General features: G+C 44.3%; 1 protein-coding gene across 7 annotated transcripts in view; it reads left to right on the plus strand.

The window, feature by feature from the left end:
- The window catches only part of Ankrd29 (ankyrin repeat domain 29), a 50,280-nt gene extending 36,292 nt beyond the window's left edge, over positions 1-13,988 (plus strand). For all 7 annotated transcript variants that reach the window (XM_087896246.1, XM_087896248.1, XM_087896247.1 and 4 more), the window contains 4 exons: positions 755-853; positions 2,073-2,168; positions 6,257-6,355; positions 11,398-13,988. In XM_087896246.1, the coding sequence (XP_087752372.1) occupies positions 755-853; positions 2,073-2,168; positions 6,257-6,355; positions 11,398-11,505 (402 nt within the window). In that variant the 3' untranslated portion in view covers positions 11,506-13,988. The remainder of the gene's footprint in view (positions 1-754; positions 854-2,072; positions 2,169-6,256; positions 6,356-11,397) is intronic.
- The last annotated feature ends 2,218 nt before the right edge of the window (positions 13,989-16,206 follow it).

Here is a 16,206-nt window from a genome sequence, read left to right on the forward strand (position 1 = left end):
AGTCTATGCTTATTTAAAGCATGACATAGCCATGGGCAACTTGGGGTACCAAATACAGAAGTAAGAGAAATGACCCTACTTCAAAAGAAACTGCCAACTCTTCCATGATGGTCATGTGCTGGCAGGATGCACTGCCTCATCCGAACACAGGAAGCAGAGACGTAGGTCATCTGGGGCTGGGAGTGAGACAAAAGACAAGCTGCCTCGTTGCTAGGGGAGCTCAGTTCTGCAGTGTGGGGTGCATCTCAGCTGTCCTGTGAATAAGCGTCCCACAGAACCTTCCCAGCCTGTTTTACACCCTAGCATCAAAGAACCAGATCTATGGAGATGTGTCTCAGTTGGCAGAGTGTTTATTTAGCTTGCACGAAGTCATGGGTTCAGCATAGTACTAATAAAATGGTATGGTGGCTCATGTGTGATCCCAGCTGTCAGGATCCTGGTCCCCCTCGGTTATACAGTGAGTTCTCACCCAACCTAAAATACACAGGACCCTGTCTCTAAAGAGAAAAAGAAAGGCTATTTATATAAGACAGATGTGTGGACATGAACAGTTGCTAAGGTCATGCCTGCCGAACACTGTTCTGTGATTCTGCGCTCATTGGGCCTCCTCTTCTCCACATTCCCCTTGGGTGTGCAGATTGGCTGGAGAGGGTATCTTCTCCAAGGTTTTTGGACTCGGAGATCTGGTGTTCCTGAGGTTCTGGGATGGATGAGTAGAACCCCAGTCACACTCTGTACCTCCTTTCCCCCACAGGATGGAACCGCACCACTGTGGATCGCATCCCAGATGGGCCACAGCGAGGTGGTGCGCGTGATGCTGCTGAGGGGAGCTGACCGTGATGCTGCACGCAACGTGAGTAGACAGCATGTCCCAGCCCCAACTGGGCTCAGATGTGGCCTCTGAGCGTGTAGTTTACCATTCAACTGGGCTTCCAAGCCCTACCTGCTGTTTAGCAGGAAAACAGTCAAAGTCCAACTAAGTGGAAACTTCCCAGGTGTTGTTGCCTTCCTGCCTCTCCGTCTGAGAAGGCTTCTAGAGGAGCTGGGGAGGGGTATGGTTCACTTGACCTCTGGCATGTTGGGAACATGCAGGATCTATGGCGTGGGTTCAGGCAGAGCCCACTCTTGAATGCTGCACCTCATGCCTGCTCCCCACTGCAAACCCCTGTGCTACATCCCTCAAGCACCTGCTCTCCACAGTCGGTTTCTGAGGTTGGTGCTGAATGCTGCCTGCCTGTGACAGGCTGCAGGGCCATAGAAGGAGAGCGACTTGGAGAGATTCTGCCGGCTAGGCTGTGAGCATTGTGAGCACGAGGCAGATTGTGTCAGATGTCCCTTGTCCCTTCTCTTGCGCTGTTCCTGGTGGCCTGGCAGTCTAAACTCAGAAAAGGGAACTCTGAAGGCATTGTTCCTGATCTTCCCCTCTTCTGCTGTCTTCCTGTCGTCTCTGAAATTAGAAGAAAAAAGTCCCCTAATCACACCTTCCTTCTCCTGCCCATTCCAGATGAGCTCCATGGGCAGGCAGAAGACAGCTCAGAGATAGCCCTCCAGACACAGCCATTTATACAAGCAGGAAACTAATTACTTGGAAAGGTCTCTCTTTGAGCCAAAAATGATCACTAAAGATGGATTTTTAAATTTGTCTATGCGATTTTTAAAAGATTAATCAAATTTTGACCTATTCCTCTTAATTACCACCACCATACATAAGCAAACAACTGCACAGGGCAGGTGACATCAGGACTGCGTGTATTTTTAAGGCGGTAAGTGCAGTTCAGTAACATAGACCCTTAAAGGCAGTCAAGCAGTCTCCGCTGTCATGAACAACAGAGAAGGTCTCTTGGGTCCATGGTAACCACAGGCTATGGTCCTGAGATACCCCTGTCCCTGGTGTTCTCAGGGACTGCAGCAGCGTCTGCTCCTACGGCACCACGGTCACCCACTGTGTTACTGCCCAGTGTGCCCCCAGCCTGCCCTAGATTAGACATTGCTGATTTGTCAGCTGGCACTTACTTCTCGGCCAACACAAATGTGTGTTGATAATTAGCTCCCATGCTCCCCACTCCCTGCAGGACGGCACTACAGCATTGCTGAAAGCGGCCAACAAAGGGTATAATGACGTCATAGAGGAGTTGCTCAAATTCTCACCTACTCTCGGCATTTTGAAGGTAAGACCTAAAAAGAAAGTATGCCATTCTATCAAAAAGAGATCGGTTAGCCAATAAATATTGGCAACTGAGATAGAACTGAGTTGTCATTAGCTCAGGATCCCTGGGTCCTGGTGGAAATGGAAAGACGGTAACAAGAACACTCTCCTAAGACATAGTGCTTCAGCGGGGGGGGAAATATAATTGACACTAGAAACAGGAAAGTGAACTATTGCTATCACTTGAAGATTTGTAAAATCGAAGGAGAACATGCCCTTCTCTTCATCCCCCAATAAAGACCCGCTCTGCTTGGTTAGCAAACATCTGGGAGCCTCAGACAGGGAGTCTTTCTGGAGAGTTTGAATCATTTTGGATGGCAGTACTTCTGTGCTGAGAAGTATGTAGCATAGAGTCAGCTAACCGCCCTGTAAAGCACCAGATGCACGTGGGCTTCGTGGGCCTGCAGTTCCTGTTGCGGTTTTCCAGGCCTGCATCTCAGAGCAGCCAGAGAAAGTAATAGCAATGAAAGTGGCTGCCATCCATGATGTTAATCTATGGGTGCGTGCTGTTGAAACTGCACATTTGGGCACGCTGCAGTGTAACATGTGGGGCTGGCTTGTTGGGGTATCTGTCCTGCCCAGTACCCCACAGCAGGCAGGCCCCAAAGAAAATCACGCACAAGACTCCATAAGGTTATAAACTGATTGGCTCATTAGGTCAGGCTACTTATTAGCTCTTATAACTTATGTTACCCCATTATTCTTATCTACGTTAGCCACATGGGCTCAGTACCTTTCTCAGTGTGACAGCTTACATGTTGCCTCTTCGGTGGTCTGCGCAGGAGTGACTAAGGGAGTTTTCTCCTCCCTAGCCTTATCCTATTCTCATTGCCCCGCCTCTACTTCCTGTCTGGTTGACCCACCTATACTTCCTGCCTGGCCAATCAGCGTTTTATTAAAATACATGATTGACAGAATACAGACAATTCTCCCACACCATTTCCCTCTTTTTTTTTTAAACAAAAGAAAATACCCATAGTCCATTTGTTGGGAATGTGGGCGTAGTATTTCAGGCTACTTCCTGCTGGTTGGGGGCGCTGATGATCTTATGGGGACCTAAAGAAAATTTAGAGTTATAATCAAGTCCTGACTGGAGTATCCTGTGAGACCTGATCATCTCAGGCAGCAGTTTTGAATCTGTTCTGGATGTAGAACTCAGACATCTGGGCCATCTATTCCTGTCGGAGATTTTCCAGGTGGCCTCCCTTGGTCAAAGATGATTTTTCCTAACTCTGAATAAATCCACGGCCTCTCATTTTCTGTGGAAACAAAAGCAGAATCTCTTCTCCAAAGTAACATACCTTTTGACTTCAATTTTGAAGCCAAGGTATTTTCAAAATACCTATCTTGGGTTAGTTCAGCAGCATTTATAAACAAATATCTTTTAGCAGCTGTTGCTCCTTCCTCAGCATTCAAACAATTCAAAGAGAGCAAAATAGCATACAGTATCAAGATTCTCTGTGTATTTTCCATCTTTATGCAGCTTTATTTTAACCTCTATTTCTTTTATTTTTACTTTTACTTTTAGAGACAGGTTCTCTGTATATCTTTGTCCTGGAATAACTCTGTAGACCAGGCTGTCCTTGAACTCACAGAGATCTGCCTGTCTCTGCCTCCCAGGCATTGGGATTAAAGGCGTATACTACCACACCTTGAGGTCACAGAGGTCAATCTCTACCTCTGTCTCTTGAAGTCACAGTGGTCAATATGCCTCTGCCTCCCAGGCATTGGGATTAAAGGTGTGTACCACCACACCCTATTTCTCCCTTTCTTTCTTTTTTATTTTTAATGACTTTAACCTTTAGCCTGCATATATTTTTAACACACTGTAAACTCTTTAGAGGTTTTCTTCATCTTTGAACCTCTCTTTACTGTATCTCTCTCTCTTTTTTGACTACATGAGTCTTTAAGGAGAGGACTAAAACTGTGGCTTTTACGGCTGGAATTAGCCCATTCCTTAGCTTTCCAGCCCCGTGACTGAGATACCAGCCAGAGCTGTGTTCACTGCCACAACTCTATGGCGTTTCAAGGTCCTTGCTAGCAAGCAAGCTGCAGCATTCTGCTCACAGACCACACTCAGTTGGACTGCCTGCCTGAAAGAGTCAGAGATTGCCTTGGCAGGACAGTCCAGAAAGCCGGCATTTTAAAACAGCACAGCTTTTTTCCTGCTACGGCTGAAAACCGAAAAGAATGCGTTCAGCTTTTGATCAACACCGTAAGTGTTTTGTGGCAGGACCTCTTAAAGGAGCTACAAAGTTTTGCAGTTAAAGCTGAGTCAGGAAGCCTCTCTTAGATTAGAGCGCTTGCTTGCCTCTAGCAAGCAGAGTAGAACCAAGAAATTGCTGTCACCAACAAAACATGCTTTACTCTATTCGTTCCCAAGCTTTCTCAAGCTTTCTGTGAATTCAGTTATCCACGTTGGGCGCCATCTGTAGTGAAGGGCTGCAGGCAGGCCTGCTTTTCATCCTGCCCAGCTCCCGCCCGGCTAGCTCAGTCGGTAGAGCATGAGACTCTTAATCTCAGGGTCGTGGGTTCGGGCCCCACGTTGGGCGCCACTGCAGAATGGTCTAGGCTGTCAGGACATGTAAGAGAAGAGCAGTGGATGAGGCTTACCCCAGGTAGCATGTGCTGGCTGCAGGAGCGCTTACATTCCTGTTCTAAGTTGACTCTGTGGCTTAGCAGTTTGGAGGTTGTATCCTCGGAACCCATCAAGACATCCAAACTCTTCTCCTTGGAATGACCCCATAACTGTACCCCGTCCACCTGGAAACTTTGTCTGCCCCTCACACGTTAGACCCCATTCTTGCTGGCCTCTAATGAAGAATTGTCAGTCCCTTTCTGTTGTCTGTGGTTCTGTCCTGCCCGGTTCCCACATTTGTTAAGTCCCAAAGAAAATCACGCAGAGGTCTACATAAGTTATAAACTGATTGGCACATTAGCTCAGGCTTCTTATTAACACTTATAACTTATATTAGCCCATTATTCTAGTATATGTTAGCCACATGGCTCAGTACCTTTTTCGGCGGGGCAGGTCACATGTTCCTTCTTTGGTGTCTGAACAGGACTGGGGAGGAATGAGCTTCTTCCTTCCCAGAATTCTCCTGTTCTCATTGACCAGCCTCTACTTCCTGTCTGGTTGTCCCACCTATACTTCCTGCCTGGCTACTGGCCAATCAGCATTTATTTAAAGCATAATTGACAGAATACAGAATTGTCCCACACCACCTGTCCCTTCTCCTAATGAACCACTACCAGTCTTCCACGAATTTGGAAATCAGAAAGCTGAACTTCTTGTAATCATTCAAAACCAAGACTATCTGTGAAGGTCAAACTGACATGAGAAACTTATGAGCTGACTAGGCAGTGTCTACATGTGCTTCACACACCTTTTTTTAATTTTTATTACCTTTTTATTAACTATTCTGTGCATGTTGGATACAACTTAAACATTTGAACAAGTAGGAAACCCAGCTTGCATTGTAGTGTTCTTTATAGCTATCATTGCCCACTGGAGCCAGTGTCGTATGATTGACTCCACTCTTCTCTAAATTTGGTTACAACCTTCCCTTCCCATCCCCATATACTTGTACTTCTAGTCATATGCGATAAATCTATGTATCTGAGGACACTGTAGTAGCTACTGAGGACGCTGTAGTAGGTACTGAGGACGCTGTAGTAGGTACTGAGGACGCTGTAGTAGGTACTGAGGACGCTGTAGTAGGTACTGAGGACGCTGTAGTAGGTACTGAAGACGCTGTGGTAGGTACTGAGGATGCTGTAGTAGGTACTGAGGACGCTGTAGTAGGTACTGAGGACGCTGTAGTAGCTACTGAGGACGCTGTAGTAGGTACTGAAGACGCTGTGGTAGGTACTGAGGACGCTGTAGTAGGTACTGAGGACGCTGTAGTAGGTACTGAGGACGCTGTAGTAGGTACTGAGAGTGCTGTAGTGGGTACTGAGGACAGGGAAGTGTACAGAGGAGCAAGGCTATGTTATTCCCGTGGCATGGTTAAAGCCCGCAACTCCTGACACATTCTCGTCTTCTCTCAGAATGGAACTTCGGCTCTCCATGCAGCGGTGCTCAGCGGGAATATTAAAACAGTTGCGCTGCTCCTGGAAGCAGGGGCAGATCCGGCCTTGAGAAACAAGGTACCTATTCAACCTATCCTTTAACTACCCTGGCCCTGTTCAGAGACCACCTCTTCATACGGCAAGGCCAGCATCTCTCAGGCCTCTGTCTCTGTCTTTGTAGTCACACACAGTTAGGACAGCCCTCAATCACAGTTATCCTAGCCAATGTCTTTAGACCCAGGGAATTGTGCTCCAAACAGTATATCATCTATGACTTTCTCTAACCATTTACTCATATAAAATGTACAAACATTGGTGGTGGCGATGTATCTCTGTTGGCAGAGAGCATGCCTAACACACAGGATTCCCCAATACCACGTAAATCAATAATGATAGTTTATGGTTCTAATACCAACTTTCAGGAGGTGTAGGCAAGGGGTCAGACGCTTACAATGGTGCAGCTTCCTGGTATGGAGAAGGAGACAGTCATTTGGGGGAGTCTGTGTTCTAAAAATGCCAGTGTCCTAGAAGCCTGTTGCCTTCCCTGTAAGTTAGATGTTTATATTTTGAGAATTGCTAATGTATGCTTGGTGACTGTCAAGAGTTATTTTATTTTTATTTATTTTATCAGCAGGATTGCATGTCACCATTACACCACCAAGCCATATTTTTATTATCTTAAATCCTTTGAGTCTGACGAAATTTGAAGTCAGAGGGTTTACAGTCATAGCAAAAAGGTTTGTCATTGTAATTCCTCTTGACATCTGCTGAAGGTCCTTGTGTGGAGACTAGAAGTTAAAAAGAAACCATCAGGGCTGGTGCTGTATTCTGATGTTGCTGTTGTGATAAAAAAAAAAAAATTAACCCGACAATGGCTGTGTAGGGAAGAAAGTGTTCATTTTAGCTCTAGATGCCATCACAACTGAGAAGTCAGGGTGGCAGGGCCACGTCAGGGCGGCAGGACCTAAACCATTTAGTGACGTCACACCCACATCCGGGCGGCAGGGCCTAACCCACATCAAGAACCCAGAACAATGTCTTGCTCGTTCCCTTTCTCTGCTCTTACATAGTCCAGGCCCCAAACTCAGAGAATGGAGCTGGCCACAGTGGGTGGGTCTTCCCTCCTCAGTTTATCCAATTAAAGAGCAGTCTGTGGTAGGCATGCACATAGTCCAACCCTATTTAGCTGTCTCCTGTTGAACCTCTATAGCTGTGTAAGGCTGACAATCAGAGCTAACCACAGACTGGAAGGTGCCGGTTAAGAACCTGCTGCACACCTGTCAGTTTGGGACCTCAAAACCCTAGAACAAGCTGTCTTGATGCTGCATTTATCTGTAAGCCCAGCACCGAGGGCGGTGGGGACAGGAGACTGCTGGGGTTTGCTGGCTGCCCGCTCAGCTGAAAACCATACCTTCAGTTTCAGAGAGAGACTCTGCCTTAAAGGACAGGGTAGAAAATGATAAAAGACAGCCCTCCTTGACCTCCACGTACATATTAGTGCATGCACCAGCACATATAGCACACACGTGCACACACATGCAACCCATTGAGATGTGTCAAAGAAACAATGTGCCAGGGCAAGGTTCCATTCATTTTCATTTTATCCAGCACACAGAGGTTCTGTTCCCACTCTGTTATCATTGCCGCCTGGCTTTCCCCAGATACTTAGATTTATCTTCCATTAGCTGGCCTGGCTGGGTGATAAGCCAGCTGAAGTCACAACTGCCTTTCCTTTGAAACTTATCTCCAGACTTTGTACACGGAACTCTTAAGGAAATCAAACCTGGGCAGTGAGGTACACGGTTAATACCTTGATACAGAAACTGAAAACAATGTGTTTTTTACTGTGCCCCCTTAATGAACTAACCTTGGCATAACAGTTATGGGTAATTTCCAGCGGCCACAGTGCTGAGCTTTCACCATCCCTGAAGGACTTGAACTTGTGTGTGGAGGCTCACACTGCAGAAAGCCTCAGGTCCTGGGATTCGCTGCCAGGGAAACCGTCCCCTGCCCACCAAACACCAAGAGAATCCATCCTCTTTCATGGTAGCCCCAGAACAAGGTAGCAGGAGTCTAGCAAAACCCGGAAGGCTCTAAAGACATTTTTTGTTGTTTATCTCCTGCATCCAGGGATTTCCTTGAATTCCTGAATGGTTGCTTTTCTAATCAATCATCAATTTTATTTGAATAATGTATTTTGTACATATGTGTGAGAGTGTTAACACACTTGCATTACAGGGTGTGAAGGTCAGAGGGAATACCTCTGGCTCCATTCTCTCCTAATACTTTGTAGAGTTCAGGAATTGAACTTAAGGGTGAGGCCTGCACACAAGTTCTTTTACCCACTGAGCCACTCACTGGCCCCAGTTTTATTTGAAAGAATGACTCTTGAGGCTTAACAGTTTATCAGTCCAGAAAGTCTTTTCTGATGAATTAGTAGCAATTTTAATGAATGTGGCTTTTTGATAAGGCACAAAGAAACGTGCCAATGTTTGCACACCCTGCATGGCTCAGTAAGCTAGTATGTTCCAAATGTTATGACTAATGCTAGAACCTGTAGATTTCCTTGTAACAAAGTACAAAACTTCATGATATGCTCTAGACCTACATGGCTCTTAATAAGAAATGATTTCTTAATTTGGCATAGTGGCACATGCCTGTAAGCTCAGGACTCAGGAGACTAAGGCAGAGGACTGTGAATGCTATACCATCCTTGGCTACACAGCAAGAGAAGGAAGGAGGGAGGGAAGGAGGGAGAGAGGGAGGGAGGGAGGGAGGGGGGTTGCCGAAAGGGCAGGGAAGACTCTAAGGTGGCATGTTACCAAAAGCCCACCCTAGCTAAGTGAAGACTGTGAAAGTCAGAGCCCCGGCACTCTCTGCTTGACTTGTGTCTGCTGTGCAGTTGAAGGAATCTCTTCCCTACAGAAGCCCTTGGTGTTTATACAGCCTTGGTGGGGTGCTGAGACTTGCTGAGACTTAGAATTGTTTACTTCCCAGATTTAAGGAGCTTCCTTCTGAAATTTGCGGGTCTTACCGAGTTTTCTTCCTGTATGGCAACTGCTACACAATCTGAGGAGAGGGAAGAAAGGGAAGGGCAGGAAGGGAGAGACAGAGGTGAAGGAAGGATAGAAGAAAAGGAACCGCCCCCTGGCCAGTGCTGGTGTCTTCTCAAACATCTGCCGTGATCTGTGTGGGCATCAGGGTCCTCCTCCCTGCCCAGCCACCCACTGGTGTGCAGCTGTTTGCAGCAATCCTCCTCCCGAGATGTCGCACAGCCTGCGTGCAGAGGCAGACGGAAGAATCCAGCTGTCCTCTGTGAAGCTCCCTACTAAAAAAATATGTAAGGCCGATAAGCAAGTCTACATTTCTAAGTTTTTTGTTTTTGAAAATGTATTCGAGTTTTTTTCAGAAATATATTTTGTCTACCAATCTGTAGTAGATTTGTTATTTTTCATTAACTAGGAAATGTATTTTTTCAGCTTTCATTTCTAAGTTAAAAATATACAAGTGCTCTATAATATTTAATAGTATAAAATGAGTCCTGAAATCATAGTTCAAGAATTCTTTCTTTTCTTTTTTTGTTTGTTTTTTGAGACAGGGTTTCTCTGTGTAGCACTGGCTGTCCTGGAACTCACTTTGTAGACCAGACATCTCTGGCCTCAAACTCAGAGATCTACCTCCCTCTGCCTGCCTCTGCTTCCTGAGTGCTGGGATTAAAGGCGTGTGCCACCACTGCCAGGCTAAGAATTATTTTCTTTATAACACAGGATGCCTGTGGGAGAAACTAGCTCCCTAAATGCTTATTGATGTGTCTCATCAGGGGACACAGTGACCAGCAGAGTGATAACAAGGTCCTGTAGGAAGTTCTAGTCACAGAAACTGCGGCTTCCTGGGTGTGCCTTAGGCTCCAAATGCTTCCTGACTGTTTCTCTCCAGACTAGGCCCTGTTTGATTGCAGCATGCTCCTCCTTACATATGGAAGCTGGAAAGTTGATTTGTTTCATGGAGGAAGAGAATAAAGATGGTCTAGAGAGCTCAGAGCCAGGAGAAGGGTGAGAGTCAAGACAGGTCAGATATCAGATACTAAAAGTTAGTGGAAGAAATAAATTATAGTCAGACAGCAAGTGATACCGTTATCAATGATTTACTGTGTATTTTATAAAGAACTAAGAAATGTTCAGAGTCCCCGAACAAAGTAACAATGAATATTCAAGGAAATAGAGGTGCCAACCATTCTGATTCAATCATCATATTTTATATCTGTGTATCAATTATCACACTGTACCCCATAAATATATAAATATGTACAAATGAAAATAATTAGTGAGGGGCCAGAGAGATGGCTAGGCAGACAAAGGTGCTTGCCAATAATTCTGAAGACCTAAGTTCAAGGCCTGGAACTCAAGCCGTGGAAAGAGAAAACTGAGTCCTCCACAAGTCACTGTGGCATGCACTTGGCTGTGTGGCTGTGCGTGCATGCATGCACACACACACTATGTAATTTTTTTTAAGTTTTTTGTGATTTATTTATCTTTCATTCTATGTGCATTGGTGTGAAGATGTCAGATCCCCTGGAACTGGATTCTCAGACAGTTGTTAGCTGCCATGTGGGTGCTGGGAATTGAACCCGGGTCCTCTGGAAGAGCAGTCAGCACTCTTAACCGCTGAACCATTTCTCCAGCCCCCACACTATGTAATTTTTAAAATAAGAAAAAAGTTATAATAAATAAATAAATTGAAATGTGGCCAGAAAAAAGCAAATTCCTGTCTTGAATCCTCCCTATCCAACAAACCACCTCAATATACTGAATATAAAAAAATCAAATACCTGTGTTCATTCTCCAAGTGCAAGACGTGCTGGGCACTGTGCTGAAAGTGGCGACAATGATTTGTAAGACATAGGCCTTGTCCTCCGGAGTCTCTAGCATAGTAAAGATTTGCTAAGTACAAAGCTAACGTTGAAGTAGGAAAATAGCAGGTACCGTTTTTACATTAAAAGGAAGCCCTGGTGGAGGTTTATTTGCTAGTGAAGGAAAAAAGTGTGGGGTCACCTGCCTCCTTTGAGTCCCAAAAACCTCACCAGTGAGTGGATTCATAATGCCCATCTCATCTTCTTTCAGGCCAATGAGCTTCCAGCAGAACTGACCAAAAATGAACGCATACTACACCTCTTGAGAAGCAAAGAAGGACCTGGCAGGAACGAATTTGGTTCCAGCTTAGACAGATAGAAATTTAAGCCACATTGTCCGGAAAGAAACGGGTTTTAACAATGTTGGAAATTCTTTGAAGAAAGAATGTCCACCCTGTGGGTTTGTGCACTGTGCACTAACTCAAGGAAGGGCTTAGGGTCTACTTCCCCTTGCCTACTTACAGTGGGCATCTCACACAGCCCTGTAACTTGGCCCTTGGGGACATGTGAATACAGATGCTACAGAACTTATTTACAACTATGCTAGTGTGCGTCCCTCAGTTAAACATGTTCGACATGGTTTTAATGCTAAAAGGGCAGACAAATGGCTTTGCTCATTAAGAGTCAAAGATTGCCCTTCAATGTATCAATGCATTTTTGCTTTTGTGTTATATGTAGCTATGCTAAAATACATTGCATCCATCATAGTTATGTATGTTCTTTCAGTATAAAATACTTTCTACCACCTGAAGATCATAGCCATGATTATCGTGACCTAAGCATTCATTATTTAAGATCCACTTCTGGCATTCCACTGTGTGTTACTCAAAGATGAGCCAATAACACACAGAAAAGGTAAATTACGGCTGTTGGTGAAGCCTCATCTTATTCATGGCATAGAAAGTTGCCATCTCGTAGTCGACACTGTCGATGGGGAACTCAGTGGACACCTGAAAACCCCAAAGGCTGCAAAGCACAAGTTTCTTTGAGCTTTGAATTTGGTTGTGTTGCCTGGAGCCAGTCGTTCCCCGGGCCACACGTACGGACACGCTGTGCTGCGGACACGCTGTGCTGCGGACACGCTGTGCTGCAGACACGCTGTGCTGCGGACATGCTGTGCTGCGGACACGCTGTGCTGCGGAACCTGGCTTCCAGCTGCAGCCCCTAACACACTGACGCTGAGCTCACTGGACAAAGCACGACACACGTAAAGACTGTTGCTGCTACCATTACCACTTGGGGTGTTGTTCATATTTAAAGATGTTCAGTGTGCGTGCTCATGGGTGCTCTGGTTCTAAGAAGGAACCCCAAGTCTATGGATTGTTTCTCTGAGGGACTCTAAAGTTGATGTTCAGTGTCCTCTCAATGGTATCTCACTGCCTCTGTCGGTGCTTAAGTGCACACACAGAAATCGCGTAACTGCACACACAGAAATCAAGCATTCTTCTAGGACGCGGCATGTGAAACGCTAGTAGTGCTCCTCATGTATAAACACACATCCAATGTTCTTGCTCTTGTTATGCTCAGTTTCCAACCGACAGTCTCTGTGTGAAGTCATGTTAAGATGAAGGGAAAAGTAATCCTAAATTAGTTTCACTTGAGTAACATGCAGTGGTACCAGGAGCTTTACCTAAGTTAGTAAATGCCAGAATGAAACTTTTGAAATTAGCAGATAGTCTCTTAAAATTATGATAAGTGCAATCGGAATGAGCAGAGTCTGATAATCGTGGCTAACAAAGCGAGTCACAAACAGCACCCAGCTCTCAGGAAAGAGCCCAGCCTGATGGGCACTGCAAAATCCCGTCTAAGTTTGAAATAAAAGATCAGAAAGCTGTGTTGCCAGAACACCAGACACAAATATTTTGGTAGCTAAACATCAGTGCCAGCTTCTTCACTGACAGCCCCTTCTTCAGCAAAGTTATACAAATACTCATTCCCCATAGGAATTTTGAAATGTTATATTCATTTGACAAGAAAATAATGTGGACTTAAATGCTTTGCCTTTTATTTAGTCCTGTGCCAGAACCAGTTGTTCATCACTGTTGCAAAGCAAAGGAGTAGTGTGGGTACCAACATTAAAATGCCAAAAAACAGTATCAGGAATTTCATGTTTTCACTAAAACATGTCCCTCATATGAACTATTCTAGGACCATTTAATTAATTCAATATGTTTAGCAATACTTAATAAAGACCCTTGTACTGTAGGAAACAGGTATCTGGATTAGCATTTGATCTAGATGCAATTATGTTATCCATGGTAGAGAACTTGATTAAGAACTTACCAAAGACTGAATAAAACGTCTGTTATTTCAGGAACCACACTTCAGTTTGCATACATGTAAACATCTGTTATTCAGGAACCACACTTCAGTTTGCACACATGTAAACATCTGTTATTTCAGACCATGCTTCAGTTTGCACACATGTAAACATACATTGTTCAGGAACCATGCTTCAGTTTACACACGCTTCAGTTTACACACGTGTAAACATCTGTTATTTCAGGAACCACGCTTCAGTTTGCACATGTGTAAACATCTGTTATTCAGGAACCACGCTTCAGTTTGCACACGTGTAAACATCTGTTATTTCAGGAATTACGCTTCCGTTTACACATGTGTAAAGGACTCTTACATTATATTAGTTTCATTAACAATTAACTCTTTATCCAAAGACTTAACATGAGCAGTTCCTATGCAAATAATCTGTTTAACTGCACTTACAAAAGTCTGCCCCTATATCCACTTGTTTGACAACACATTCCATGTTATACTTCAAATAAAGTTAATCTACTTCCCAAATTGCCTGTTGCTTTTTTTTCTTTATTTAAAAAATTTAGGTGTTATTTCTGTGGTTTTAAACCTTCTTTTTATGTTTATTGTTTGTAGAAGCCGCTGTGCTCTTGGAAGTTGGGGACAATGTGCAGGAGTAGTCTCTTCTTCCACTGTGTAGGTTCTGGAAATCAAACTTGGGTTCTCAAGCTTGGCAGAGGTGTCTTTACCACTGCGCCATTTCACTGGCCCCTATGTGATTTTGAATAGAATAAAATTTCAGAGTAATTCAATTCTGTTGGTAAATAGATTGAATTTTCAGATCCTTAGTAGATCTTTAAGTTACTATTAGTTCTACTGTGGGGGAACACTTGTGAACAAAGTTTTCTGTTAAACAAAATTCCCTGGGGTAGCCATTAAAGACATTGAAAATAGACAGTCGCTAGTTTCTGTTATTGTTGGTGCTGTTCCTGGCCGGTCAGCTCTTTGCCAACTAACTTTCTCTTCTGAAACAGCTGATCAGTTTGCAGAACTTGAGTATAAGAAACATTTATAGCAGGGACATCAGGAATCTAGAGAAGACCCCTGGGAGCTTTGGTTTCCTCTGTCCCATCTTCTGTGACAAAAAGCTACGTGTCATTACTAATGTGCCCTAAGAAGAAGGAGAGAACAACCTAAATATATGGCTGCTTGGAGGGAGAGAGCAGGTCGCAAATTTGTGGTAGGCCTGCACATGATAAAGGTAAGATGCAGAGTTCCTGTCTGCTTAACAAGGCTGTAGTGCTGGAACTGGCTGAGTGCACACGTGGTAACCAGGGCTGCATCACAGGTTAATAAAAAGCTGGTGTTTGTTAGAGGGCCTTGGCACGAGTCTGGCAGCAGGGATGAACCTGTGCGGGAACCTGCAGGTATCTGTAAAACCACTGGAATAGATTTATATCTTGGTGTCATAGCAAAAGCTATGGCATTAGGTTAAAAGGCATGGACATTTTGGAAAACAATTAGAGGAAATTGAAAACTTTTGAACCTCTGAAGTTACATCTGAAGCCTGTTAGTCCTGGACTATGAAGTCTGTGAAAAAGGCACCCCTGTGTTTTTAACAGGAGACTTAATAAAGTCATGATCTTCTAGTATCTGGTCATCAAACACCATCAGATCTAAGAGGAACAAGTAAATGAGCAGAAGCGACTGCGGCCATCCATCTTCTTGGAGATGCAGGACGCTGCAGGAGCTGGCATGTCTCTATCATAAGAAGCTTTTTATTAAATACTTTCTGATCTGTAAAGACACTTTAGAATCAGGGGACCATTACCTGTCCGGTGTTTCTAAATTAAACCTAAGTTAAATTTAGATATCAGTTTACCCAATCAGTTACAGCTTAGTAATGTTAGTGGAGGCAAGAAGATTTGAAGGAATATTTTAGTCTCTAGTTTTCAATTGTGGTCCTGAGACCTAGAGTATAATCCTAGTCTGTAGAAGACAGAACCAAGCTTCAACATTGTAAACATTTTAGTGTTTAAATCAGTATCAAGGGGTTTACTCTTAAATTACAAAATCTGGCTCCCTGCAAAATTCATTCCTATACATGAATGCAGAGGCACATCTTTAATATCTCAGTCAATCAGCATTGTTATACACCTTATTTTTTTAGGACAGGAATTATCATATAGAAACATATTATAAGCCAAATTATATTGGAGAGGAATGTCTCCTTGGTAGGGCCAGTGCACATGGGTGCCCTTAGTCAAGATAGATCTAAGGTTTTTGTTTTGACCTCAAAATGGAGGCTACCCATGTGTTTATACTTTTCCAGAGCTACTGTAGTCTGAAGTCACAAGTTTTACAGATTTTAAAACAAGCACACATACACACAAAGACATAAAACAAGCATACGGAGGCCACATTATTTACACAAAGTAACAGACACATAAACAAAACTTTTCCCAGGAAACTGTGTCAGCTGACCAACTTATAAATCCTGGAGTAGGCAGCAGGAGTCAGGCAAGCACACAGATGTCCCACTGGGGGCCAGGCCAGCTATGGGAGAACAGAAACACAAGGACATGGAACACCTATGCAGTTCAGAGTGGGAGGGCACTGGGGACAGATCTCCCGCAGGGAGAATCCCACCAGCATGACCAGATCACATGACAGGAATGAGAGAGAAAAGAGAGAGAGAGAGACAGAGAGAGAGAGACAGAGAGAGAGAGAGAGAGAGAGAGAGAGAGAGAGAGAGAGAGAGAGAGAG

The sequence above is a fragment of the Myodes glareolus genome, chromosome 13 (genome assembly GCF_982192425.1).
Source record: "Myodes glareolus chromosome 13, mMyoGla1.1, whole genome shotgun sequence".
Lineage (NCBI taxonomy): Eukaryota > Metazoa > Chordata > Mammalia > Rodentia > Cricetidae > Myodes > Myodes glareolus.